Source organism: Cetorhinus maximus, chromosome 22 (assembly GCF_964194155.1).
Source record: "Cetorhinus maximus chromosome 22, sCetMax3.hap1.1, whole genome shotgun sequence".
NCBI lineage: Eukaryota > Metazoa > Chordata > Chondrichthyes > Lamniformes > Cetorhinidae > Cetorhinus > Cetorhinus maximus.
Genome location: NC_135900.1, coordinates 61,257,536 through 61,284,114, shown reverse-complemented (window position 1 = coordinate 61,284,114; position 26,579 = coordinate 61,257,536). Strand labels below are relative to the sequence as shown.

The following is a 26,579-nucleotide window of genomic DNA, read 5'->3' as shown; positions in this document are numbered from 1 at the left end:
AGAATAAACATCTAAATCAGTGAAGGTCTTTCTCATACAGTTCTGGTCAGGAGTGGTACCAGGAAAGGACTATGAGCAGAAAGAAGAGTGCTTCAATGTTGTGAAACGTGTGTTGAGGATTAAAAAGGTGACTGAGCAATGGGACCATCTTGTTCCTCTTGTAGGCCAATACTTCTGTCGGTTAGCACTGCAGTTTCTAATAGCCCACCAATTCAAATTGATCTATGATTTCCAAAGCTTCTTACGTTCACAACAGAATAAATGTCTTCGCAACAATCTTACAACCAAGTAAAAATGTTTATTTGTTCTTAAGACTGCTTCATTTTTTCAATGTGCTTTCCTACAAACCATTTAAAACAGGATGTCTGCAGACGAAGCCAATATTTTGCTTCTTAAATGGGGTAAATTTACTGAACTTCTTGCTTTACAGCAAGTGTTTCCGAACGAAATGGCAGAGAATTCAATTGTAAATAAACTATTGTCTTTAACTTCACTTCTGGGAAAAAAATATCCTCTTTCGATTGTCCAGGTCATTGTGAATGTTTGACCCCCACATTTTCTCCTTCAGGCTGACTCTGTGCTGTGTTCACCTGGGGGGTGTAAAGGTTTTGTTGCTGCTTTTTCTTCTGCAGGTCCGACTGAATATCTTCAGGGAATTTGTCTATGTGCTCCTTCACACAGGGAATGCAGAATCGCTTTGTATAGAAAAGACTGCAATCCTAAAAGGATTATTTTTTAAAAAGGGAAGGGAGAAAAGTATTAAGTTAAGAAAAAATATATCTTTCTAATGCATGGGTATGTTTGTGATCCCATGTCCCTCCCCCACGTACTCTCTATCACAACTGTCTCCATCTCCCTTCATGGCATTTAGTTTTTTCAATATTTTACTGAAAAACTCCTCTTGCTGCACTACCATATGCCAACCATGTGCATTCTTCTGAGCGCTTCAAATTACAACTCATACTTTACAATGCATCAGACAAAAGTAGTTAAAGTTAAGATTTTGAGAACTAGAGGTACAGGTAAGATGTCTCAAAATTGGCAACCTCAGGACCAAGTCTGTGCCAGATTTCAAAACTTGCCGGTTTTTGGAAAAAAATATCAGTCTTAATTCGTGAATAGGGGACTCATGACAAACCAACTGATAGGATTGCAAAGCATTTTATGTTAAAGCCAGTTCTCTGCTTATATTAATTCACTTCTCACGCATTGGATTTAACAACTGTCTCATGCCTCCCCACTTCCCTACAACAATCAAAATGAAATGATGTTAAATACTGTTGTAACTGAATTTTTTTATGTTTATGCAAGATTTAACAGTACTCTTTAACAGCTATCTTTGAACTGACTTCGGCCAGCTGCAAAAGCAACCCATGGAACTTAAAGGCTTTTGTGAATCAAGTGCAAAATTTGAATTTAAGCCTGTGGGGTTATATTTGGGTGGCCTTAATGGCATTAAAACTCAATACTGTTGCAAGAATAGGCATGTGTCCTGATTCCAAGAACAATACATAGCTAAATATTCTACCTCACTGTATTCTGCAAGTCTTTTGTTCATCTTGGGTGAGTTTAACCATCTCTGCCATATCTCCGGCCACGAGGAGCACGAGAGACGACAGGTGTGTGAAGCCACACCAGTGCAACAACTCCCCAAACTTTTTCAAGCTGGGTTGGGTGGGGTCATGGGTCGCTAAGCCACTCAAAATGTCAGACAGACGAAGTGGATAACTACTTGGCACTCCTCCATGCATGGCCCACTTAAGAAAATGTCCAGTTTCGGACACCGCCAGTTTTTGATTACCCAAATTTGAGGTATTATACCTGTATCTCAAAAGGTGCTGTAGTATCTTGATCACATGTCTGGTCTTGAGAAGAAATGGGCAAAGGAGGAGGCTTGTGAATCCAAACAAGTCAAGGCAAGATGAGGGAGGGGAAGTCAATTGGGGACAGCAAGCAAATAAACTTAATGGAATGTATGATCAGGTCAGCGAGCAGTAGGGAGCACATGTAAATACAGAATAGGATATGAAACAAGGAAGTAAAATAGAGAGGTAAGCAATGATTCAATAGGAGAAGCCACTGGAAAATAGTGTAAGATGAAGCAGTGCAACAGTCTGAAAGAGAACATAGTCAAGTAAGGCCTGTGAGAGTAAGGCACAGCAAAGATAATTTAGGAATTCTAAAACAAAATGATGGGGTGGCAGCATGGCAAACTAAGGATGGGGAAGGCTCTTTGCCACACCAGGGCAAGGCAGTACAAAAAAAGGCAAAGGAGAAAATGGAAGGGGATGACTGCAATCTGACTTGCCCTGGCATCAGTACCAAGAGGGAGTAAGATACATTGCATACTGTTGTCTACTTTGTTTGTGAACCAAGTGGTTTTGCTCCTAAGTTACTGATATATAAGCAATTATTTGACAAACATACCTGCCCAACGCACACAGCACTGTTGCACAGACAACAGTGAGAACCAAGGATGAGAAACTTGTCCTTTTGAGGGGTGAATGGATCATTCATGGTGTAGCACTCCTCTAACAGTCTATGAAAAAAAACACGCCTATTTAATTAAGTTTCTATAGAATGAATGCAAAATTAATTTAATGAAAGTGGGAAGACTCAGGACCACAGGAATGCACAAACTATCACTGAAAGCAGCCCTGAACTAAAACAGCTTTTGGTCAGATGTTACTTGAAGTTTTAAATTTCTAACTTAAAATAAAGCATTAATTATAAAACTGAGAAAAGACAAGGAGCCCCCAATACTGAAGGGACATATCACTGTTACAATCAACCGCAAGATCTTGACAATTCTTCTGTCAAATCAGCATGGTCATGTAGCTCCCACACTTTATTTACAAAGATAGCATGGTTCGGTAAAGGAATTCTTCTCAAATATAATATAAAGATGCATGGTCTGCCAGGTCTGTCTCATCTTTTCCATCAAGCATTTCATCGCTCTTTTTGGGCATTTGACTTGCTTATCTGCCATTGTCACACACCTAGAGAGCAGACACATGACATACTCCTGGACCTCTGTCAATTATATTACATAACCAACGAACTATTAGGAGATTTCTAAAGATGGCCTGGACTTTTCCTTGCAGTCTGAAGGAATAACTTTGGATCATGAGCAGTCCAAGCCTTTTAATGGAAACATTATCAAGCAGATGGAACCAATGGTCTTTATCTTTACATTTATGATTCAATATCGGAACAAGAGTAGGCCATTTAGCCCTGCGAGTTTCTTTCATCATTCAATGAGTTCATAGTGGATCTGTGATGTAACTCCATATGTCTGCCTTTGCTCTTAATACCTTTGGATAACAAAAATCTATCAATCTCAGATTTAAAATTAACAAAGTGGTCTAGCATCAACTGCCATTTCTGTAAGAGGGTTCCAAACTTCTACCACCCTTTGAGTGTATAAGTCTTTGCTCAATTCACTCCTGAAAGGTCTGGCTCTGATCCTTAAGCTATGTCTGCTCGTTCAAGACTATCCAAACATCATAAATAGCTTTATCCCATGTTCCCTATCAATTCCCTTTAATATCTTCAAAGCTTTGATTAAATCACTTCTAATTTCTAAATTCCAGGAACACAGCCCTAGTTTGTGTCATCTCTCCTCATAATTTAACCCTTGGTGTCCAAATATCATTCTGGTTTAAGAATGAACATGTAGGCCTGAAGCCTTGGGTGCAACAGGTAATTTAGATCCGAAAATGTGCACAATTTTGCCCTCATTTTGCCGATGTCAAGGTACATCCAAGTATCCTGCCCAATATCATTAAGAGTAAGATTATACTCATTAAAATAAGTATAAATTAAGGTAAACAAATTGGTGAAGAACACCCTCAAGATGTTGCAATTAAACAATCAGAAAATTAACTTTGCTTCTTGCTGCACCTGAAAATGTTGAGAGACCCTACTGAACAGGCACAGTTCAGATACTCCAGTTTGAGAGTTTAGGATGTGGCCAGTTATGTGGGCGGTAATTGTGTTTTAATGGAGAGTTTGATGGATGACGGTCAAGGAGAGTTGGGCTTATTGTAGGTACGTGGGTAACTTACATATGCCCAAAATTCCACGATCTCCTAAGCCACATAACTGGGTTTGCACCCAGATTATGAGTATATCTGGGTGCAAATGTGGAGGGAATTTCAGACCATAATATTTAAATAGTCATTGTATACTTTAAATATAAACATCAGAGGTTAAGCATGCTTGCTCCTTTAAAGAATCAGCGCAGGCAAAATGATCCAAATGGCCTCCTGCTGTGCTGTAAGTTTCTATGAGTCTATGAAATAGGTACTAGGGAGTCTGTACTATCTGCCAGTGTATGACATGTTATTATAAATGCCAAAAGTCACTAACACAACAGAGCATGCATTTGGTGGTTTCTGTCCATGGTAGCTGTATGGAGCTCTGAGTCCACACAAACGGCATTCAAACATTCCTTTCTGCTCTGGCTCTTGAACGGACTGCATCTCTGAAACAAACGTATAAAAAACATTTCAACTTTATTACACTTTACACATTACAGAAACAGGTTTCCCATTTACATATACCTTAAGAAAATGGAATTGTTAGCATTTGTAACGGACAAAGTTGGCAGCACGCACATTAGAAATCAGTTTCAGGTCAGCCACATGGTTCAATGATCATAAACTATGCAGATGAGGAGGATCCACAGTCACTTGTGGATTTTCACTCAGTTAGCTGATCTTTATTGAGCACCGGTGGGGAAAATATTTGGCCTCAGCAACCTCAAGTATTGGGGAGAATTCATCAGTGAGATCAATTTTTTAAATTGCCATCCTGTAACCCTGCTGAAAATACGCTTCTGTGGAACATCAGGGGTGAGACACAAAGACAGGTGGCAGGTCAGAAGATTGGAAAGAATATTAAGAACAGCAAAGAACGATAAAAAAAATTAATAAGGAGAGAAAAATAAGAAAATGAGAGAAAGCTAACTAGTAATAAAAAGATGGGTAGTAAGAGTTTCTATCGATATTTAAATAAGAGTCAACAAAGTTGGTCCTATAGAAAGTGCATCTGGGGAATTAATAATGGAAAGCAGGGAGATGACGGTTGAATTGAACAGGTATTTTGCATCGCTCTTCACTATAGAAGAGACATGTAAGTTCGGTCCCTTCATCCAAGTCATTTATATAAAATGTAAAAAGCTATAAAATGTAACATCCCAGAAATAGCTGTAAATCAGGAAATGGAAGGCAGGGAGGAACTCAGCAAAATTACAATTACCAGGGAAGTGGTATTGAGCAAATTGTTGGGGCTACGGGCTGACAAATCCCTAGTTCCGGATGGACTTCATCCTAAGATCTTGAAAGAAGTGGCTAGTGAGAAAGTTGATGCATCGTTTTTAATTTTCCAAAATTCCCTAGATTCGGGGAAGGTTCTATCAGATTGGAAAATAGCAAATGTAACTCCTTTATTCAAAAAGGGAGAGGGACAGAGACCAGGAAACTACAGGCCAGTTAGCCCAACATCTGTCATAGGGAAAATGTTGGAAGCCATTATTAAAGATGTTATAACAGGACACTTAGGAAAATTCAAGGCAATCAGGCAGAGTCAACATGGTTTTTGTGAATGGGAAATCATGTTTAACCAATTTATTGGAGTTCTTTGAAGAAGTCACATGTGCTGTGGATAAGGGGGAACTTGATGTACTGTACTTAGATTCCCAGAAAGCATTTGATGTGCCACATCAAAGGTTATTGCATAAAATAAAAGCTCATGATGTAGGGTTAACATATTGGCATGGATAGAAGATGAGTCAGCTAACAGGAAGCAGAGAGTTGGCATAAATGGGTCCTTTTCTGGTTGGCAAGATGTGACAAGTGGTGTGCCACAGGGATCAATGCTGGGTCCTCAGCTTTTTACATTTTATATAAATGGCTTGGATAGAGGGACTGAAGTTCTGGTTGCTAAGTTTGCTGATGACACAAAGATAGGTAGGAAAGTAAGTTGTGAAGAGGACAGGTGCAATATATGTATATATTCTTTTTGTTTGCAAATTAATGCTGGAAACTACATATATTAGTAGACAGGGCCCTGTTCTTTGCAGATAGAAAGAACATGTACATACATTGCGTCTGTTTCAGCTAAACAAAATAAGTGACGGCCATTCGCTGATTCATTCCTCAGCGTAATGCCTTGAGCAACCAGGGTAAAGCTGCCTGGTTTAAATTTCAAACAATGCTTGGCAGTTAACTGTGAGTCACCATCAATGCATTCTCCATGGCAATGCCACATGCCAACAAATCAGTTTTCTCTTCACATACAGTATAAACTGTTGTCTTCCCCTTATATTGGTATTCTTGCAAGTGCCCTGATGAGTGCAAGACGAAAAGCTTAGACATGTCTCTTTTTTCAACATAGATAGGTTAAGTAAGTGGGCAAAGATCTGGCAAATGGAGTATAATGTGGGCAAATGTGAAATTGTCCACTTTGGCAGGAAGAATAAAAAAGCTTATTATCTAAATGGTGAGAGATTACAGGGCTCTGAGATTCAGAGGGATCTGGGTATCCCAGTGCATGAATCACAAAAGATTAGTATGCTGGTACAGCAAGTAATTAGGAAAGCTAATAGAATGTTATCATTTATTGTGAGTGAATTGATTACAAAAGTAAGGATGTTATGCTTCAGTTGTACAGGGCACTGGTGAGACCACATCTGGAGTATTGTGTACAGTACTGGTCTCCTTATTTAAAGAAAGATGTAAATGTGTTAGAAGCAATTTAGAGAACGTTTACTAGACTAATACCAGGAATGGGCAGGTTGTCTTATGAGGAAAGGTTGGACAGGTTAGGCTTGTATACACTGGAGTTTAGAAGAGTAATAGGCAACTTCATTGAAACCTTTAAGATCCTGAGGGGCCTTGACAGGTTGGATGTCGAGAGGATATTTCTTCTTGTGGCGCAATCCAGAACTAGGGGTCACTGTTTAAAAATAAATGGTCGCTCATTTAAGGCAGATGAGGAGAAATTTTTTCTCTCAAAGGGTTGTGAGTCTTTGGAACTCTCTTCCTCAAAAGGCGGTGGAAGCAGAGTCTTTCAATATTTCTAGGTCAAAGCTAGATAGATTCTTGATTAACAAGGGGGTGAAAGGTTATCAGGGACAGGCAGGATTGTGGGGCTGAGGTTACAATCAGATCAGCCATGATCTTATTGAATGGCGGAGCAGGCTTGAGGGGCCAAGTGGCCTACTCCTGCTCCCAGTTCGTATGTTCACATTTTGTTTGATTTGCTGGACTCCCAAATGCTGACTATCCTGAAACCACTGACTCTCTGGACTCAAGTAAGGAGTAGCAGCTTGGATTCCCCCTTTTGTTAGTCTCCTCACTGTTACTGTTGCCGCCCCTTCATTCCATATTTCTGCTCAGTTTCCCCAAATTGTTGCTTTTTCTTAAATATAGTTTTCTATTTTATCATTGCTATTCTACAATGCTTTGAAAAATGAGATTGTAACTATTTTTGATTCTGCAACATGTAAATATTAAATAACTTGAAAAGGAGAGTAAAAGATATAGGATGGGTAACAATAATTGCCAGTGGGTTCAAACAGTAATTCTCATCAATAATAAAACTCTCAGTGGTCTAGCTTTGGACTCAACCACATACCAGCTCTGCAGACACCACCACACATGCCATATATCATAGCCTCCGCAATAATGTAGTGACAATAAGCAATGCTCCAAAACCCCTCTTGCTGCTGCCCAAGACAACAAGGAAATGAACGCACACACAGGACATTACATGTGCTTTCCTAAATCATAGCACAAACATCCATTGCACAAACCAAGGAACAAGTCATTACCTTGTCACAAAACTTAGGCAGTGAAGAAATTAGTTGTGGCTGAATTGCAGGTGTCTGACTGGGAGCCAATTACATTGACACAGGGCCAAGAAAAAAAAACAAGGAAGAAAAGATGGGGTAGATGGTGGTGTAGTGGTATTGTCACTGGACTAGTGATCCAGAATCCCAGTTTGGGGACACGGGTTCAAATCCCACCATGGCAGCTGGTGGAATTTAAATTCAATTAATAAATCTGGATTGAAAGTGAGTCTCAGTGATGGTGACCATGACAACTATCATTGATATAAAAACCCATCTGGTTCCCTTTAGGGAAGGAAATTTGTTATCCTTATCTGGCCTAGCTAGACACTCAGTTCAACGGCAGTTAGGGATGGGCAACAAATGCTATCCTTGCCATGATGCCCACATGAAAGAATAAATGAAATTATATGTAACACTGAGTCAGAACATTCTAAATGTTGGCAGAGTTTCACTTCTGTTTGACTAGGAAATCAAAACTGAAAGTGTTACTAACTACTTCAACAGTCATGATGACAGTGCTAAATTATTGAAAGTTCACTCCCACAGTTTTTTGAAATTCTTGACTCACTTAAGAATCCATTGTTCCTCATATATTCATAACCAATATCCGTTTTTCTGTGAATGCTCTCCATTAATAATATTACTTATTAATTAAGTTATTAAACCATATGCAGAATATAGTTAGCTTTGAACTTTTCAGAATCACAGTGCAGAAGAGGCCCTTCGGCCCATCAAGTCTGCACCGACACGTGAGAAGCACCTGACCTACCTACTCTCATTTACCAGCACTTGGCCCATTGCCTTGAATGTTATGACGTGCCAAGAGCTCATCCAGGTACTTTTTAAATGATGTGAGGCAACCTGCCTCCACCACCCTCCCAGGTTGCGCATACCAGGCCGTCACCACCCTCTGGGTAAAAAGATTTTTCCTCACATCCCCCCCAAACCTCCTGCCCCTCACCTTGAACTTATATCCCCTTGTGACTGACCCTTCAACTAAGGGGACAGCTCCCTATCCACCCTGTCCATGCCCCTCATAATCTTGTACACCTCGATCAGGTCGCCCCTCAGTCTTCTCTGCTCCAACAAAAACAACCCAAGTCTATCCAACCTCTCTACATAACTTAAATGTTTCATCCCAGGCAATATCCTGGTGAATCTCCTCTGCACCCCCTCCAGTGCAATCACATCCTTCCTATAATGTGGCGAACACAACTGCACACAGTACTCCAGCTGTGGCCTCACCAAGGTTCTATACAACTCCAACACGATCTCCCTACTTTTGTAATCTATGCCTCGACTGATAAAGGCAAGTGTCCCATATGCCTTTTTCACCACCCCATTAACATGCCCCTCCACTTTCAGAGACCTATGGACACACACGCCGAGGTCCCTTTGTTCCTCAGAACTTCCCAGTGTCATGCCGTACATTGAATACCTCCTTGTCAAATTACTCCTTCCAAAGTGTATCATCTCACACTTTTCAGGGTTAAATTCCATCTGCCACTTATCTGCCCATTTGACCATCTCATCTATATCTTCCTGTAGCCCAAGACCCTCAACCTCTCTGTTAACCAACCGGCCAATCTTTGTGTCATCCGCAAACTTAATAATCATACCCCACTTATAGTCAAATATTTTGTTTATATAAATGACAAAGAATAGGGACCCAGCACAGATCCCTGTGGTACGCCACTGGACACTGGCTTCCAGTCACTAAAGCATCCTTCTGTCATCACCCTCTGCCTCCTACAACTAAACCAATTTTGAATCCACCTCATCAAATTACCCTGTATCCCATGTGCATTTGCCTTCTTTATAAGTCTCCCATGTGGGACCTTGTCAAAGGCTTTGCTGAAATCCATATAAACTACATCAACTGCACTACCCTCATCTACACACCTGGTCACCTCCTCAAAAAATTCAAACAAATTTGTTAGGCATGACCTCCTTCTGACAAAACCATGCTGACTATCCCTGATCAAAACTTGCCTCTCCAAGTGGAGATAGATTCTCTCCTTCAGAATTTTCTCCAATAGTTTCCCTACCACTGACGTGAGACTCATTGGCCTGTAGTTCCCTGGCTTCTCTCTACAACCCTTCTTAAATAGCGGAACCACATTAGCTGTTCTCCAGTCCTCTGGCACCTCCCCCGTGGCCAAAGAGGAATTAAAAATTTGGATCAGGGCCCCTGCGATCGCCTCCCTTGCCTCCCTCGCCTCCCTCAGCAGTATGGGACACAAATCATCCAGACCTGGAGATTTGTCCACTTTTAAGCCTGCCAACACCTCCAATACCTTGTCACTCCCTATATCAATTTGCTTAAGAACCTCGCAGTCTCTCTCCCTGAGTTCCATACCTTCATCCTCATTCTCTTGGGTGAAAACGGATGTGAAGTATTCATTCAACACTCTACCAATGTCCTCTGGCTTCACCCATAGATTGCCCCCTTAGTCCCTAATGGGCCCAACTCTTTCCCTGGTTATCCTCTTCCCATTGATATACTTATAGCATATCTTGGGATTTTCCCCACTTTTACCAACCAGTCATATCCCCTCTTTGCTGTCCTAATTGCTTTCTTAAGCTCCACCCTGCACTTTCTGTACTCCACTAATGCCTCCACTGATTTGCTCCGCTTATACCTGCTAAATGCCTCTCTTTTCCTTCTCATCATATCCTGAATATCTCTGGTCATCCATGGTTCACTGGGCTTGTTACTCCTTCCTATCACCCTGGAGGGAACATGTTGAGCCTGTACCCTCCCCATTTCCTTTTTGAACGCCCCCCAACTGCTCTTCTGTAGATTTTCCCACAAGTAGCTGTTCCCAGTCTACCTTGGCCAGATCCTGCCTTATTTTACCAAAATCCGCTCTCCTATTTTTTAGTGAAATATCTTTAATTCCAACAGCTATCCCTGTGCAACATTGCTGTCAAATCATATAAAAGGGACTGTGTAAAAGAAAGAAGATTGGCTCTTTATACACAACAAGCTACTTTCAATATTTTATACAGTTTGTCAACAATAATGCGCAGTGTAACAATTGAAATTAAACATATTTTACTGAAATTAAACTTTCAGTAAAATATGTTTAATTTCAATTGTTACACTGTGACCATATGTTTTAAAAATGAAAATGGTGTATAATTTATTAAATATTTTATTGTTGCTCTATTAATTATGCACCAAGGCATACAGACCAGGGATCAGAAATAAATCCCTGGTCTGAATTAACTGATCTCAGCTGCAACAACTAGTCATTATCTAGCTGTTAGTGTGTGTATATGTGGATGTTACATTAGTTTTAGCTGTAACATCTTCCACAATTGAACGCTCTGCAGACACTCACTGTCAGCAGTCACACATGAAGTTTCGGCGATTGAGCATGGCATTGCTAAGCTGTCATGGGACTGTACTTTGGCTGGCCAGAGTGGGTGATGCCACAATTGCCAACCTTAGTCGAACTGGCTTCAGTCGCAAAAAATAGGGAGCAGAGAACTGGCCAGGTACCATGTTCCTAAGTGCAAGTGCATTTGAAAATGCACATGTACAGTAACTGGGTCACAAAAGGACTGGACGTTATTATGATGATCCATTTGATTTAATAACTCACTGCCTAGATTCACACACGAAGAACCAGTGGGTGAGATCCTGGATGACTGCTCTGTGTCTGTGCCCCAGCAGGAATCACTACCTTCAGAAAATAAAGGGATAAAAATTGTACAGGTATAGATGTAGGAACATTACTTTAAAGGATAGTAATTAAAAATAGTTACTGTTAATCGCTGATTCCCTTTCAGGATACTTGGCAAATGAGCTTTAAAAAATCTTCTGTAGCTTTCTGCTATACTGACAAAGACAGTAGTTACTTTTTGTGGTGATTGTTTTCCTGTATATGCGCCTGTGGAGCTGATCAACTTTATATTTCAGATTTCCTTTTGTTTTCATTTATAGATGAGTTTGTGTTTCTTTTTTGTTATTTTCTCTTTGGCTCTTGAATTTGGAAGTATGTATCAAAATGGTTTTCCCGCCTTCAAGATATGGGTTAATGGACCATGAATATGACCTCTTCACACAAGAACCCAGAGACAGTACCTGAACAGGTTCCACAGGTGGTGAGCATCACAAGGAAGTGTCTGATGGACATGGGTAATGAGATTAGGATATAGATTATGTGTCCTTTGGGCTTTGTTCAAATTAGGCTTTATGTTTAAATTCTTCTTTTAGCTATGCCACCTTATAAGATTAAGTTTGTTTTCCTGATAATGACACTAGAGCAAACCAGGATCACCCTTAAATTAAAGCAAAATACTGTGGATGCTGGAGATCTAAAATAAAAACAAAAAAAGTGTTGGAAAAACTCAGCAGTTGTATAAAGAGAAACAAAGTTAACGTTTCAAGTCCATTATGACTTCTTATTTTAATTCAGAGTCACCTTTATTTGATTCACTCAAAATGAAAGATCTTAAAGAATTTGAGACAATGAAGAGTGTAGAGGCAATAGTTGATACTCATAATGATATTATGATTTAATCATTTATTAATGCAACTGTACTCTACTTAACTTCAAATACTCATCTTTACCCCACATCCCTTAATACCGGGGGCTAAGAAAAATCTATCAATCCATCCATCTGCCTTCCCAAGTAAACTTAAAAGATCCCATACCACTATCTCCAAAAGGGGAGTATTCGGCCCGCCCCGTGCCCTGGCCGTGTCAGCCTGTTCCTGCCCCACAAAACTCATTTCTTGCTATCTTGACTCTATTCTCTCTCCCCTTGCCCAGTCCCTTCCCACCAATATCCGTGATTCCTCTGACATCCTACATCATATCAACAATTTCCAGTTCCCTGGCCCCAACCGCCTCCTCTTCACCTTGGACATCCAATCCCTCTACCCTCCATCTCCCACCGAGATGGTCTGACGGCTCTCTGCTTCTTCCTTAAACAGAGGCCCGAACAATCCCCATCCACCACTACTCTCCTCCGTCTGGCTGAACTTGTTCTCACACTGAACAATTTCTCCTTAAACTCCTCTCACTTCCTCCAAATAAAAGGTGTAGCTATGGGTACCCGCATGGGCCCCAGCTATGCCTGTCTCTTTATGGGGTATGTGGAACATTCCTTGTTCCAGTCCTACTCTGGCCCCCTCCCACAACTCTTCCTCCGGTACATCGATGATTGCTTCGGTGCTGCTTCATGCTCTCGTCTGGTCCTGGAAAAATTTATTAATTTTGCTTCCAATTTCCACCCCTCCATCATTTTCACATGGTCCATCTCTGACACTTCCCTTCTCTTCCTTGACCTCTCTGTCTCAATTTCTGGTGATAGACTGTCCACCAATATTCATTACAAGCCTACCGACTCCCACAGCTACCTCGACTACAGCTCCTCACACCCCGCTTCCTGTAAGGACTCCATCCCATTCTCTCAGTTCCTTTGCCTCCGTCGCATCTGTTCTGATGATGCCACTTTCAAAAACAGTCCCTCTGACATGTCTTCCTTCTTCCTTAACTGAGGTTTTCCACCCACGGTGGTTGACGGGGCCCTCAACCGTGTCCAGCCCATCTCCCGCGCATCCGCCCTCACACCTTCCTCTCCCTCCCAGAACCATGATAGGGTCCCCCTTGTCCTCACTTATCACCCCACCAGCCTCCGCATCCAAAGGATCATCCTTCGCCATTTCTGCCAACTCCAGAATGATGCCACCACCAAACACATCTTCCCTTCACCTCCCCCCTGTCGGCATTCCGCAGGGATCGTTCCCTCCGGGACACCCTGGTCCACTCCTCCATCACCCCCTACTCCTCAAGCCCCTCCCACGGCACCTCCCCATGCAACCGCAGAAGGTGCAACACCTGCCCTTTTGCTTCCCCTCTCCTCGCCGTCCAAGGGCCCAAACACTCCTTTCAAGTGAAGCTTTTCACTTGCACTTCCCTCAATTTAGTCTGCTGCATTCGATGCTCCCAATGTGGTTTCCTCTACATTGGAGAGACCAAACGCAGACTGGGTGACCGCTTTGCAGTACACCTTCAGTCTGTCCGCAAGCATGACCCAGACCTCCCTGTTGCTTGCCATATCATCACTCCACCCTGCTCCTATGCCCATATGTCCGTCCTTGGCCTGCTGCATTGTTCCAGTGAAGCTCAACATAAACTGGAGGAACAGCACCTCATCTTCCAACTAGGCACTTTACAGCCTTCCGGACTGAATATTGAGTTCAACAATTTTAGATCATAAACTCTCTCCTCCATCCCCACCCCCTTTCCGATCCCCCTGTTTTTTTTCCAATTATTTATATATATTTTTCTTTTCCCACCTATTTCCATTATTTTTAAATGTATTTCCATCCATTGTTTTATCTCTACCTTTTAGCCTATTTCGATTCTTTCACCCCACCCCACCCCCACTAGAGCTATATGTGCCTTGCTTGTCCTGCTTTCTACCCTTAATTAGCACATTCCTTATATAATATCAATAGCTTCAACACCTCTTTGTCCTTTTGTCTGTGAATCTTTTGGTTATCTCCACCTATCACTGGCCCTCTATCCAGCTCTATCTGTCCCCCCCCCGCCCCCAAAACCAGCTTATATTTCACCTCTTTTCTATTTTTCCTTAGTTCTGTGGAAGAGTCATACAGACTCGAAACGTTAACTGTGTGCCTCCCGGCAGATGCTGCCGGACCTGCTGAGTTTTTCCAGGTATTTGTAGTTTTGTTTTGGATTTCCAGCATCCGCAATTTTTTGCTTTTACCCTGGCTTTAATCCTCGGTCAACATCACAAAAATAGATTATCTGCTTATTATCACATAGTGAGAGTTTGTTGTACGCATATTAACCGCTAGCTTTCCGACATGACACTTCAAAAGTACCTCAATAGCTGAAAAGCGCTTTCAAACGTCCTGAATGTCGCTATATTAATATAAGTCCTCCCCACATCCCTCCACCATCCACTCATAGGCCCACCTGATCATGTGATCGGACCTTCTCTTACTTCATCGTGGAGCCAAAGGAATGGGCGGGGCCGGTGAGGCCAGCGGAAGTAGGCGGGGCCAGGGCCGGTGAGGCTCCAGGGAAGGGGGCGGGACCGGAGCCAGAGCCAGAGCCGGTGAGGCTAAAGAAAGGGGGCGGGGCCGTAGTCGGAGCCGCAGCCGGTGAGGCCCAGGGAAGGGGGCGGGGAAAGATCTCCCTCTCCACCCAGCCTCGCGAGAGTGACATGCGCCGCTGCGCTTCCTGGCGGCTGGGGAAAAGGGGCACGCGCGCCGCTGCTGGGCCATTCGGCTGTGGTGGGAGGGTGCGAGTCGGAACGGTTCGTACGTATTATTGCGCCGCTCCACTCCTCTCGTAACCGTTTATCACCTGCTCCGGAGATACTGTAGCGGCTTGAGATGGACAGTCGCAACGGTGATTTCAACATCCTGTTGGCCACCGACTCCTACAAGGTAACCCCCCCCCCCTCTCCTTTCACCACACCTCTTCCCCCGATTACTACCTCACAACAGGGCTGCTCCTGTCGCTGAATTCTCACCGTAGGCCGCGGTAGCTTTAGCTGGAAAAGGTTAAACGGCCATCATGCGCTCACCTCTCTATTTATATACCCACTCTGCTGTCCCCAAGAGGGAGCCCAGCCCTCTGCCGGCCTGTCCGCTCGGTAGCTCAGATGGCGGCCGAGGGGGACTGGATGTGAAACTGTTCTCTCCCGTCCCCCCCTTCCCGCCGCCGCCGCCTACAGTCCAAATGGGCACGCGTGCTGGTCCAGATTTGCTGCTCAGCCTGGGCTTTCATTGATGGAGGGGACAGAGTGCGAGGAGCTGCTGCTTCATGGGTGGATCCGCTCCCTGAAGCCCAGCTCTGATTTGCCATTTGGCTCCTCCGATCAGTTAAACTGACCGCCTGCTCACCCGTTACGTTCTCTACCCAAAACAAAAATAAAAATACCTGGAAAAACTCTACCCTGCCGCTAGTGTTTGCTATAATGTCCTACGTAAGAGGGGAGACTTCTTATTTCTTTTCAAATATGTTATAAAACCGCTTTCCACCTGTAAATACAGAGAAGAGTCTTTACTTTCTCTTTCCCTCCCCACCCTCCAGCCATCTATTTCATAATCCCTGACAATTGCAAACCTGAGGTTAAATAACAATTCAGTTGGGAGATAAGATGTATTCCCTTACTGCAGACGGAGCATTTTTTTTCGATTCTTTTCAACATCGATCCTCAAACTGGGAAATTTATTTAAAAAGATGTATACCCTGCCTGCCATTCTTTCCGCTGTCTGTTATAGATGTCAAGGTTGCATAATTTTAAAAAGGAATGCGATTTTATATGCGTTATGAAGTGTTTGAAGAGACCAACACTTAATGCTCCAAGCTTCTAATGAGAGAAAACAAAAGTCAATCCCGTGAGTTGCGCTGAATGATAATTTGGGAACTTTCCACTCTTAGCATTTTGTACCTGTCATTGCTCACGTAGGGCTTGGCCCTTTAGCTACCTTGGACCGTCTTTGTGATTTAGGCGAAATTGAATTGTGTGCAATGTAACAACTGCTCTAGCTTTCTGGCTGGGTTTTCTTGTATTATCTGCGTACTAAAATTGGTTAGGTTTAATTCTTCCTGTACCAATTTTTTTCATTAAAATTTCGGCCGTTTCAACCGAAAGGAGGCAGCGTTTCACCGTGAAACTGCTCTATAGTTAATCGTTATAGAGATGCGATTGACACATTCATCTCCAGGAAGGAATGCGTTCAGACAAAAAAACGTGTTAAGTTTATCTTATTATATTGATGATTATGATGAGATTCACTGCTTTTCTGTTGAAAGTACCTTTTACAAGTTCCGAAAGCTAAAAAGAGATTGCTCACCAGCTGTTAAATGCTTGAAATGCATTCTTTGCTAGCCAGCCTTTTGATGTCCACCTGTAATCACATCCTGGCAATATTGACTTAACTCTCAGCCAGTTAGACTTGTTTCTAATTTTTGCCCACTTTTTAAAAAACAACATGAAGAGTGTCATATCAAACACCTGATATGGGTAGAATCTCATCACCATGTTCTCCAAATTAAGCTACTTTGAAATGTGTACAAGTAGTTCCTCGTATACAGTGGGAGGATACACAAATATTTACAGAAAGCTTAAGTGCCTGTTGCTGGAGTCAAGGAATTAGGATTCTCATGGCATCCCACTGGAGTTTGATGAGTAGAGAACATTAGAAAATGTGTCCAAAACTACCCTACTCATCAGGGGAGTGGGACAATTTCCAGATTTACTCTGAAGAGGCTCTACTCGTGAATAGCCTTCTAAAACATCAGTGGTGTCTGTGAATGCTGTGACATCTGGCTGAGGTATTAGATCTAAGTTTCCCAGAAATTGTTAACTCTGAGACACAAGCAAAACACTGTGGACTCTAAAAGTTTAAATTTAAAAGAGAAAATGTTGGAAATACTAATCAGGCCTGGCAGCCTCTGAAGAGAGAAGAGGTCACATTTCATGTTGATTATTTTTTTGTCAGAGCTGTCAGACAAAAGGTCATCGACTTGAAATGTTACCTTTGTTTCTCTCTCCACAGATGCCACCAAACCTGATGAGTATTTCCAACATTTTCTGTTTTTATTACTCTGTTTGTTTGAAACTTTTGTCAGGCGTGTCATCTGAAGGTGACTAGATTCCAAAGAGGCAGGTTTGTGTCAGCCTGTTCTTGCCGCACAGAACTAATTTCTTCCTATCTTTACTCCATTCTCTCTCCCCTTGTCCAGTCTCTTCCCACCTACATCCGCGATTCCTCTGACGCCCTACATCATATCAACAATTTCCAGTTCCCTGGCCCCAACCGCCACCTCTTCACCATGGACGTCCAATCCCTCTACACCTCCATCCCCTACCGGGATGGTCTGAGGGCTCTCCGCTTCTTTCTCGAACAGAGGCCTGAACAATCCCCATCCACCACCACTCTCCTTCGTCTGGCCAAACTTGTGTTCTCACTGAACAATTTCTCCTTAAACTCGTCTCACTTCCTCCTAATAAAAGGTGTGGCTATGGGTACCCGAATGGGCCCCAGTTATGCCTGTCTCATTATGGGTTTTGTGGAACATTGCTTGTTCCGGTCCTACTCTGGCCCCCTCCCACAACTCTTTCTCTGGTACATCGATGACTGCTTCGGTGCCACTTCATGCACTCGTCTGGACCTGGAAAAATTTATTAATTTTGCTTCCAATTTCCACCGCTCCATCATTTTCACATGGTCCATCACTGACACTTCCCTTCCTTGACCTCTCTGTCTCAATTTCTGGTGATAGACTGTCCACCAATATTCATTACAAGCCCACCGACTCCCACAGCTACCTCAACTACAGCTCCTCACACCCTGTTTTCTGTAAGGACCCCATCCCATTCTCTCAGTTCCTTTGCCTCCGTCGCATCTGTTCCGATGATACCACTTTCCAAAATAGTTCTTCTGACATGTCTTCCTTCTTCCATAACCAGGGTTTTCTACCCACGGTGGTTGATAGGGCCCTCAACCGGGTCCAGCCCATCTCCCGGGCATCTGCCTTCACACCTTCCTCTCCCTCCCAGAACCATGATAGGTTCCCCTTGTCCTCACTTATCACCCCACCAGCCTCCACATTCAAAGGATCATCCTCCACCAACTCCAGCATGATGCCACCACCAAACACATCTTCCCTTCACCCCCCCGTCGGCATTCTGTAGGGACCACTCCCTCCGGGACACCCTGGTCCACTCCTCCATCACCCCCTACACCTCAACCCCCTCCCACGGCACCTTCCCATGCAACCGCAGAAGGAGCAACACCTGCCCCTTACTTCCCCCCTCCTCACCATCCAAGGGCCCAAATACTCCTTTCAAGTGAAGCAGCACTTCACTTGCACTTCCCTCAATTGAATCTACTGCATTCATTGCTCCCAATGCGGTTTCCTCTACATGGAGAGACCAAACGCAGACTGGGTGACCGCTTTGCAGAACACCTTCGGTTTGTCCGCAAGCATGACCCAGACCTCCCTGTCGCTTGCCATTTCATCACTCTACCCTGCGCTCATGCCCACATGTCCGTCCTTGGCCTGCTGCAATGTTCCAGCTGGACGAACAGCACCTCATCTGCCGACTAGGCACTTTACAGCCTTCGGACTGAATATTGAGTTCAACAACTTCAGATCATGAACTCTCTCCTCCATCCTCACCCCCTTTTCTATCCCCTTTTTTCTAATAATTATTATATATTTTTCTTTTCCCGCCTATTTCTATTATTTTTAAATTTGGTTCCATCCATTGTTTTATCTCCACCTTTTAGCCTATTTCAATGCTTCCCCCCCACCTCACCCCGACTAGGGCCATTTGTCACTCGCTCATCCTGCTTTCTACCCTTAATGTCACCATTAGCACATCCTTTAGCTAATATCACCATCGTCAACACCCCTTTGACCTTTTGCCTATGACATCTTTGGCAATCTCTCCTTTGCCTCCACCTATCACTAGTCCTCTATCCAGCTCTAACTGTCCCACCGCCCTCAACCAGTTTATATTTCTCCACATTTCTATTTCTCTTTAGTTCTGATGAAAAGTCATACGGACTCGAAACGTTAACTCTGTCTTCCTCTCCACAGATGCTGTCAGACCTGCTGAGTTTTTCCAGCTATTTTTGTTTTTATCTCAGATTTCCAGCATCTGCAGTATTTTGCTTCTATCTTACTGGTTCTACCTTTCTCCGTTTCATCTCCAACCCTTAGGAAGTTGATCTAACAGGTGGATGTGGGTTCAAACCCTTCCCGCCGCCGCCGCCTACAGTCCAAATGGGCACGCGTGCTGGTCCAGATTTGCTGCTCAGCCTGGGCTTTCATTGATGGAGGGGACAGAGTGCGAGGAGCTGCTGCTTCATGGGTGGATCCGCTCCCTGAAGCCCAGCTCTGATTTGCCATTTGGCTCCTCCGATCAGTTAAACTGACCGCCTGCTCACCCGTTACGTTCTCTACCCAAAACAAAAATAAAAATACCTGGAAAAACTCTACCCTGCCGCTAGTGTTTGCTATAATGTCCTACGTAAGAGGGGAGGTTTCTTATTTCTTTTCAAATATGTTATAAAACCGCTTTCCACCTGTAAATACAGAGAAGAGTCTTTCTCTTTCCCTCCCTACCCTCCAGCCATCTATTTCATAATCCCTGACGATTGCAAACCTGAGGTTAAATAACAATTCAGTTGGGAGATAAGATGTATTCCCTTACTGCAGACGGAGCATTTTTTCGATTCGTTTCAACATCGACCCTGAAACTGGGAAATGAAACTGAAAGCTCAGGGTTACTTGTGGGGATTTTTTGATGATGTGACTCAAGTTGCACACTCACTAATTTAACATTTATTTAAAAAGATGTATACCCTGCCTGCCATTCTTTGCGCTGTCTGTTATAGATGTCAAGGTTGCATAATTTTAAAAAGGAATGCGATTTTATATGCGTTATGAGTTGTTTGAAGAGACCAACACTTAATGCTCCGAATTTCTAATGAGAGAAAACATAAGTCAATCCCGTGAGTTGCGCTGAATGATAATTTGGGAACTTTCCACTCTTAGCATTTTGTACCTGTCATTGCTCACGTAGGGCTTGGCCCTTTAGCTACCTTAGACCGTCTTTGTGATTTAGGCGAAATTGAATTGTGTGCAATGTAACAACTGCTCTAGCTTTCTGGCTGGGTTTTCTTGTATTATCTGCGTACTAAAATTGGTTAGGTTTAATTCTTCCTGTACCAATTTTTTTCATTAAAATTTCGGCCGTTTCAACCGAAAGGAGGCAGCGTTTCACCGTGAAACTGCTCTATAGTTAATCGTTATAGAGATGCGATTGACACATTCATCTCCAGGAAGGAATGCGTTCAGACAAAAAAACGTGTTAAGTTTATCTTATTATATTGATGATTATGATGAGATTCACTGCTTTTCTGTTGAAAGTACCTTTTACAAGTTCCGAAAGCTAAAAAGAGATTGCTCACCAGCTGTTAAATGCTTGAAATGCATTCTTTGCTAGCCAGCCTTTTGATGTCCACCTGTAATCACATCCTGGCAATATTGACTTAACTCTCAGCCAGTTAGACTTGTTTCTAATTTTTGCCCACTTTTTAAAAAACAACATGAAGAGTGTCATATCAAACACCTGATATGGGTAGAATCTCATCACCATGTTCTCCAAATTAAGCTACTTTGAAATGTGTACAAGTAGTTCCTCGTATACAGTGGGAGGATACACAAATATTTACAGAAAGCTTAAGTGCCTGTTGCTGGAGTCAAGGAATTAGGATTCTCATGGCATCCCACTGGAGTTTGATGAGTAGAGAACATTAGAAAATGTGTCCAAAACTACCCTACTCATCAGGGGAGTGGGACAATTTCCAGATTTACTCTGAAGAGGCTCTACTCGTGAATAGCCTTCTAAAACATCAGTGGTGTCTGTGAATGCTGTGACATCTGGCTGAGGTATTAGATCTAAGTTTCCCAGAAATTGTTAACTCCGAGACACAAGCAAAACACTGTGGACTCTAAAAGTTTAAATTTAAAAGAGAAAATGTTGGAAATACTAATCAGGCCTGGCAGCCTCTGAAGAGAGAAGAGGTCACATTCCATGTTGATTATTTTTTTTGTCAGAGCTGTCAGACAAAAGGTCATTGCCTTGAAATGTTACCTCTGTTTCTCTCTCCACAGATGCCACCAAACCTGATGAGTATTTCCAACATTTTCTGTTTTTATTACTCTGTTTGTTTGAAACTTTTGTCAGGCGTGTCATCTGGAGGTAACTAGATTCCAAAGAGACACTGGTTCTACCTGTCTCTGTTTCATCTCCAACCCTTAGGAAGTTGATCTAACAGGTGGATGTGGGTTCAAACCCTTCCTGCCATACAACAGGTACCAGGACACCCCACGAGTGGTGTGGTAAGCACATCTGTCAAAAAGATATAATTCTCATAATGTTATCGTAATTTATTGTAAAATAGAGTAATATTGGGATGTGTCTATCTGTATCTGTGTGCGTGTGTAAGACTTAATTGACTTTAAGGCAGCTAACTTGGGTGCTTTGATCTAAGAAGAAAAGTTAGGTTTGAAATGTTAATTGGAAGTTTAGAAACATAGGTGTCAGGGGAATATTTGCATTTTGAGATAAACCAGACTAGATTCTTTTCAAAACTTCACCTCGCCAGATGAAGTTTACAAAGTGTTTATTTTTCCCAAAGGTTACTAGTAAAACTCAGTGCTATGGAGAGGGTTTTATCTCACTGATAATAAAGTCCAAAGACGTATTGAAACAATGGGTATTTGCATTCAAAGAGGAAAATATGTATAAAGGAGAGAAGCTTGTGAGGGAAGGCATTTTAAGATCTTACAAGTGTGAAAAAGCCTTCAGCATTTGTGCATCAAGCTGCTGTCTTCAAAGGACTGAAGTTCAGAAAACTCACTTGGAATTCGACTTGTTCAGAATACCATGTTTCTTATAAAATCTGTGTCTTACTGTTGCCCTAATGAAAGTGTACTGGGCATTAGATTGGTATGGGGATTTAGAAGTTATCATAGTAGTAATTTGTAGATCTATGTTTGTATTTAAAAACCATTTCTCTTAATAAATGTTAATCTAGTTTTGTAAAATCTATAAGACTTGGTGGTCTTATTACTACTGAATTCAAGGCATGCATCTCAAAATTTATACAAGCTTGTTTTGCAATTGTTTCAAGTTTCCCTTTGGGATTTGAACAACTGAGCCTTTACCATTGGCTGTGTCACAACAACATCAGAACTATGGGAGACCATTGTCATTGTCCTCCTTTACATGGACTCTTGGCATACTCCATGTGGTGATCCCAGAGTTGGGGTGGAACTTGAGCAGATGATATTGTCTGAACTCAGCTTATGCAAGCACATAGACTTATAACTGGTCTCGCAGTAATGCTTTCCACCAGTTTTCCTAAGTTAAGTTTCCCCACCAGCCATGGAACAGAGCATTTGGTGTCACAGGCCAACACTGAGAATCTTAGCTTGGTGTTCTGGGTATCTGATGCTAAAGTCTCTTATCGGTCTTACTTGACACCAACTGCTTAGTCTAGCTGTCCCATTGAAAACTTTGGCAAAGAAATCTACCTGATAAGGCTTGCACCCTCTCCAAGCTACCTAATGACAATTTTTTGTAAGCTGGAGCTGCCTTTACCTTCCAATGTGTAACCCTCTTCTCTCTCTTCTCACTTGTGCACCTCACAGTGCATAACTCACACCCCTGATGATGCACGTGGGCTAGAAAAAGCCCAGTCATTGTAACCTTGAGCATAGATTCAAGAAGGAAAACTGTTTTGACAAATTTCATGTCGCAATTTTAATGTTCATTGGGACTTTTCTGCTATTGATAGATGTTGCCTGCTTCTCTTCTTTGGATGCTCAAAGATTGTCCAAGCTGAAGTTGGTATTTGCCAGGATTCCCAGTTCATTCCCATATGAATCAACAATTGGAGAAGTTTTCATTTTACCTTCTAATCAATAACTTTCAGGAACTCCCCTTGCTGTACAAAACTATAATACAACAATTTATATAGTGCTTTTGATGTACTAAAACATCCCAGGTGCTTCACAGGAGTGTTATGTTATGGCACAGCCGATAATAAGTGCTGAACTGCTCAAATCCCAAAGGGAAACTTGAAATTGTTACAACTGTTTTGCAATTTGTATAAATTTTGGATGCGTGCCTAGAATTCAGTAGTAATAAGACCACAGAGTCTTATAGGTTTCTTACAAAACTAAATTAAACCATTTTTAATGCAAGAAATGATTTTAAGTACATACATAGATCTACAAATTACTACTATGATAACTTCTAAATCCCCTAGTTAATCTAACTCCCAATTACACTTCATTAAGGCAACAGTAAGACACATTTTAAAAGACCCAGGCAAAGAAACACGATATCCTGAGTAATCCAATTCAAAGTGAGTTTTCTTAACTTCAGTTCTTTGTAGACAGCAGCTTGAGGCTTAGTTGCTGGAGGCTTTTCACACTTGTAAGATCTCCCCTTACATACAACCTTTAACTCCTTTATACATTTTTCCCCCCTTTGAATGCAAATTCCCATTGTTTCACCATGTCTTTGGACTTTACCTCTCTAATAATAAAAATCTCTCATAGTACTAAGTTTTACCAATCTTTTGGGAAAAACAAACACACTTTTTTAACTTCTCCTGGCTAGGTGAAACATTTCACATTCTTTTGAATTCAAGATAGTCCGGTTTATTTAAAAATGCAAATGTTCCCTTGACACCTATGTCTACCTACTTAACATTTCAAACCTAGCTTATCTTCTAACACATCAAAGCCTTCAGAACAGCTACCTTTAATTCAATTAAGTCACACATACATACACACACATACATAGACTCATAGACACCCCACTGTTACTCTACAATAAATTTCAATAACATTATTAAAATCGTTATATCTTCCTGACATCCCCCTCATTAAAAAATGAACTGTCATAATTTAAAAAGATGGTTTCATTTTCTTAACACATCTTACATAATCTCCTATACTTATTACACGATTACATTACCAGATGCATGCATTAACATATCAAGGATTTGTGTATATATTATCAACAGAAATCATTCCTGTCCAGTGTACAGGTTTTTAAATGTCCAATTTTCCCTTAAGCTTCAAACTCTTGACAACGCATCAGCAGTCAGATTTTCTCAGCCCGTCACATGCCTAATCTGTAGATTAAATGGTTGCAGTAATAAACTCCACCTGAATAGACTTGCATTTCTGTCTCAAAATTTGTCCAGGAACTTTAAAGGATTGTGGCCTGTATAAACAATTGTTTCTGATGAATTAGTTGCAATATAAATTTCAAAATGCTGCAATGCTAACACCAACCCCAAAGTCTCCTTTTCAGCTGTTGAACATCTTCTCTGTTGTACATTCACCTTCCATGAAAAATACCCTGTTGGTTTTTCAATTCTGGTGTCGTCATCTTGTAACATTACGGCCCCAATGCCTATATTGCTTGCGTCAATGGCCAACTTAAATTGATTGGCATACTTGGGTTCAGCCAAAATGTGTCCATTGAAACTTCATTGTTTCATTAAAACTCCATTGAAACTTCTTGTTCTTTTTTCAATAGTTCAGTCAGTGGAGCAATCAGACTAAAATTTGGTACAAATTTCTGATAAAACCCATTCATACCCAGAAATCTCAAAACATCTCGTTTAGTTGTAGGCACGGGGAAATCCACGATAGCCTTGACTTTCACAACTCTCGGAGCCACCTTACCATGTCCAATGGTATGGCTTAGATATGTGACTTGTGCTTTTGCAAATTCACTTTTAGCCAAGTTCATCTCAAAATTAGCTTCCTGTAATTGAGTAAATAATTCTTCCAGATGTTGTAAATGCTCCCACGTCTGACTGAAAACTATCAAGTCATCAATATACACAGCACAATTGCTCGGATCTGCAATTACTTTGTCTTAGAAATGTTGCAGGTGAATTTTTCAAAACAAATGGCATGACTTTAAACTGATATAGTCTATCTGGCGTCTCAAAAGCTGATATCTCCTTTGCTCGCTCCGATAATGGTACTTGCCAATATCCTCTTAGCAAGTCAATCTTTGTGATAAATTTTGAATGTCCCACTTTCTCAATACAATCTTGGTATCGGATATGAATCTACTCTTGTCACCGCATTCACCTTTCAATAGTCCACACACAGCCTTTGTGTTCCATCTGGTTTCGGTACCAGCACAGTAGGCGAGCTCCAGTTACTGCAACTAGACTCAATGATATTATTTTGAAGCAAGAATTCAATTTCTTTCTGTGCTTGTGATATCTTTGCCGGATTTAATCTATAAGGATATTGCCTTGTCAACAATGAAACTTCGACACTTATCATGTATAGCTAAATTCATCCTCCCCAACTTATTCCCACAAATATCTTTGTGTGACCGCAGTAGCTTCTCTAAATCACTTTGACACTTGTCTGGTAGGTAACTCAATATTACACTTAAATTTTCAAGCATCCCCTCATTATCCAATTTGATTAGAGGAAAATCAATTTCAGAATCCTACTTCTTTCTCGTTATCCACCACCACTAATACGTCCTTTTGTTCTTCTTCCCTGTCAGCGTACTTTTTAAGCATATTTACATGACACACCCTCTTCTTCTATCTGGAATATTTACTAAATAACTTACTTCACTCGATTTCTTTTCAGTCCTGTAAGGCCCACTAAATCTTGCCTTTTAATGAATCAACCAGTACTGGTAACAGAGCTAGCACTTTCTCCCCAGCAACAAAACTACGAGCTGTAGCTTTCCTGCCTGCCTTCACTTCCATCATAAGACCATAAGACATAGAAGCAGAAATTCGGCCATTCGGCCCATCGAGTCTGCTCCGCCATTCAATCATGGCTGATAAGTTTCTCAACCCCATTCTCCCGCCTTCACCCCGTAACCTTTGATCCTCTTACCAATCAAGAACCTATCTATCTCGGTCTTAAATACGCTCAATGACCTGGCCTCCACAGCCTTCTGTGGCAATGAATTCCATAGATTCACCACTCTCTGGTTAAAGAAGTTTCTCCTCATCTGTTCTAAAAGGTCTTTCCTTTACTCTGAGGCTGTGCCCTCAGGTCCTAGTCTCTCCTACTAATGGAAACAACTTCCCCACGTCCACTCTACCCAGGCCTTTCAGTATTCTGTAAGTTTC

The 26,579-nt window shown here is 41.9% G+C and overlaps 2 protein-coding genes across 4 annotated transcripts in view; one reads left to right on the top strand and one right to left on the bottom strand.

The window, feature by feature from the left end:
• Positions 1 to 301: 301 nt before the first annotated feature.
• The window catches only part of cdpf1 (cysteine rich DPF motif domain containing 1), a 68,638-nt gene continuing 42,360 nt past the window's right edge, over positions 302 to 26,579 (bottom strand). Inside the window, exons 1-4 of one of the 3 annotated variants that reach the window (XM_078568410.1) lie at positions 14,821 to 14,922; positions 4,372 to 4,486; positions 2,428 to 2,539; positions 302 to 719 (exon numbers count right to left, since the gene is read on the bottom strand). In XM_078568410.1, coding sequence (XP_078424536.1) covers positions 531 to 719; positions 2,428 to 2,539; positions 4,372 to 4,484 — 414 coding nt within the window. In that variant the 5' untranslated portion in view covers positions 4,485 to 4,486; positions 14,821 to 14,922 and the 3' untranslated portion in view covers positions 302 to 530. Of the gene's footprint in view, positions 720 to 2,427; positions 2,540 to 4,371; positions 4,487 to 14,726; positions 14,923 to 26,579 lie in introns of those variants that run through there. The other 2 variants (XM_078568409.1, XM_078568411.1) reach the window with 2 other exon arrangements.
• Positions 15,097 to 26,579, top strand: part of nampt1 (nicotinamide phosphoribosyltransferase 1) — a 41,028-nt gene continuing 29,545 nt past the window's right edge. Inside the window, exon 1 of the mRNA XM_078568405.1 lies at positions 15,097 to 15,296. Within this exon, the coding sequence (XP_078424531.1) occupies positions 15,243 to 15,296 (54 nt within the window). The 5' untranslated portion in view covers positions 15,097 to 15,242. The remainder of the gene's footprint in view (positions 15,297 to 26,579) is intronic.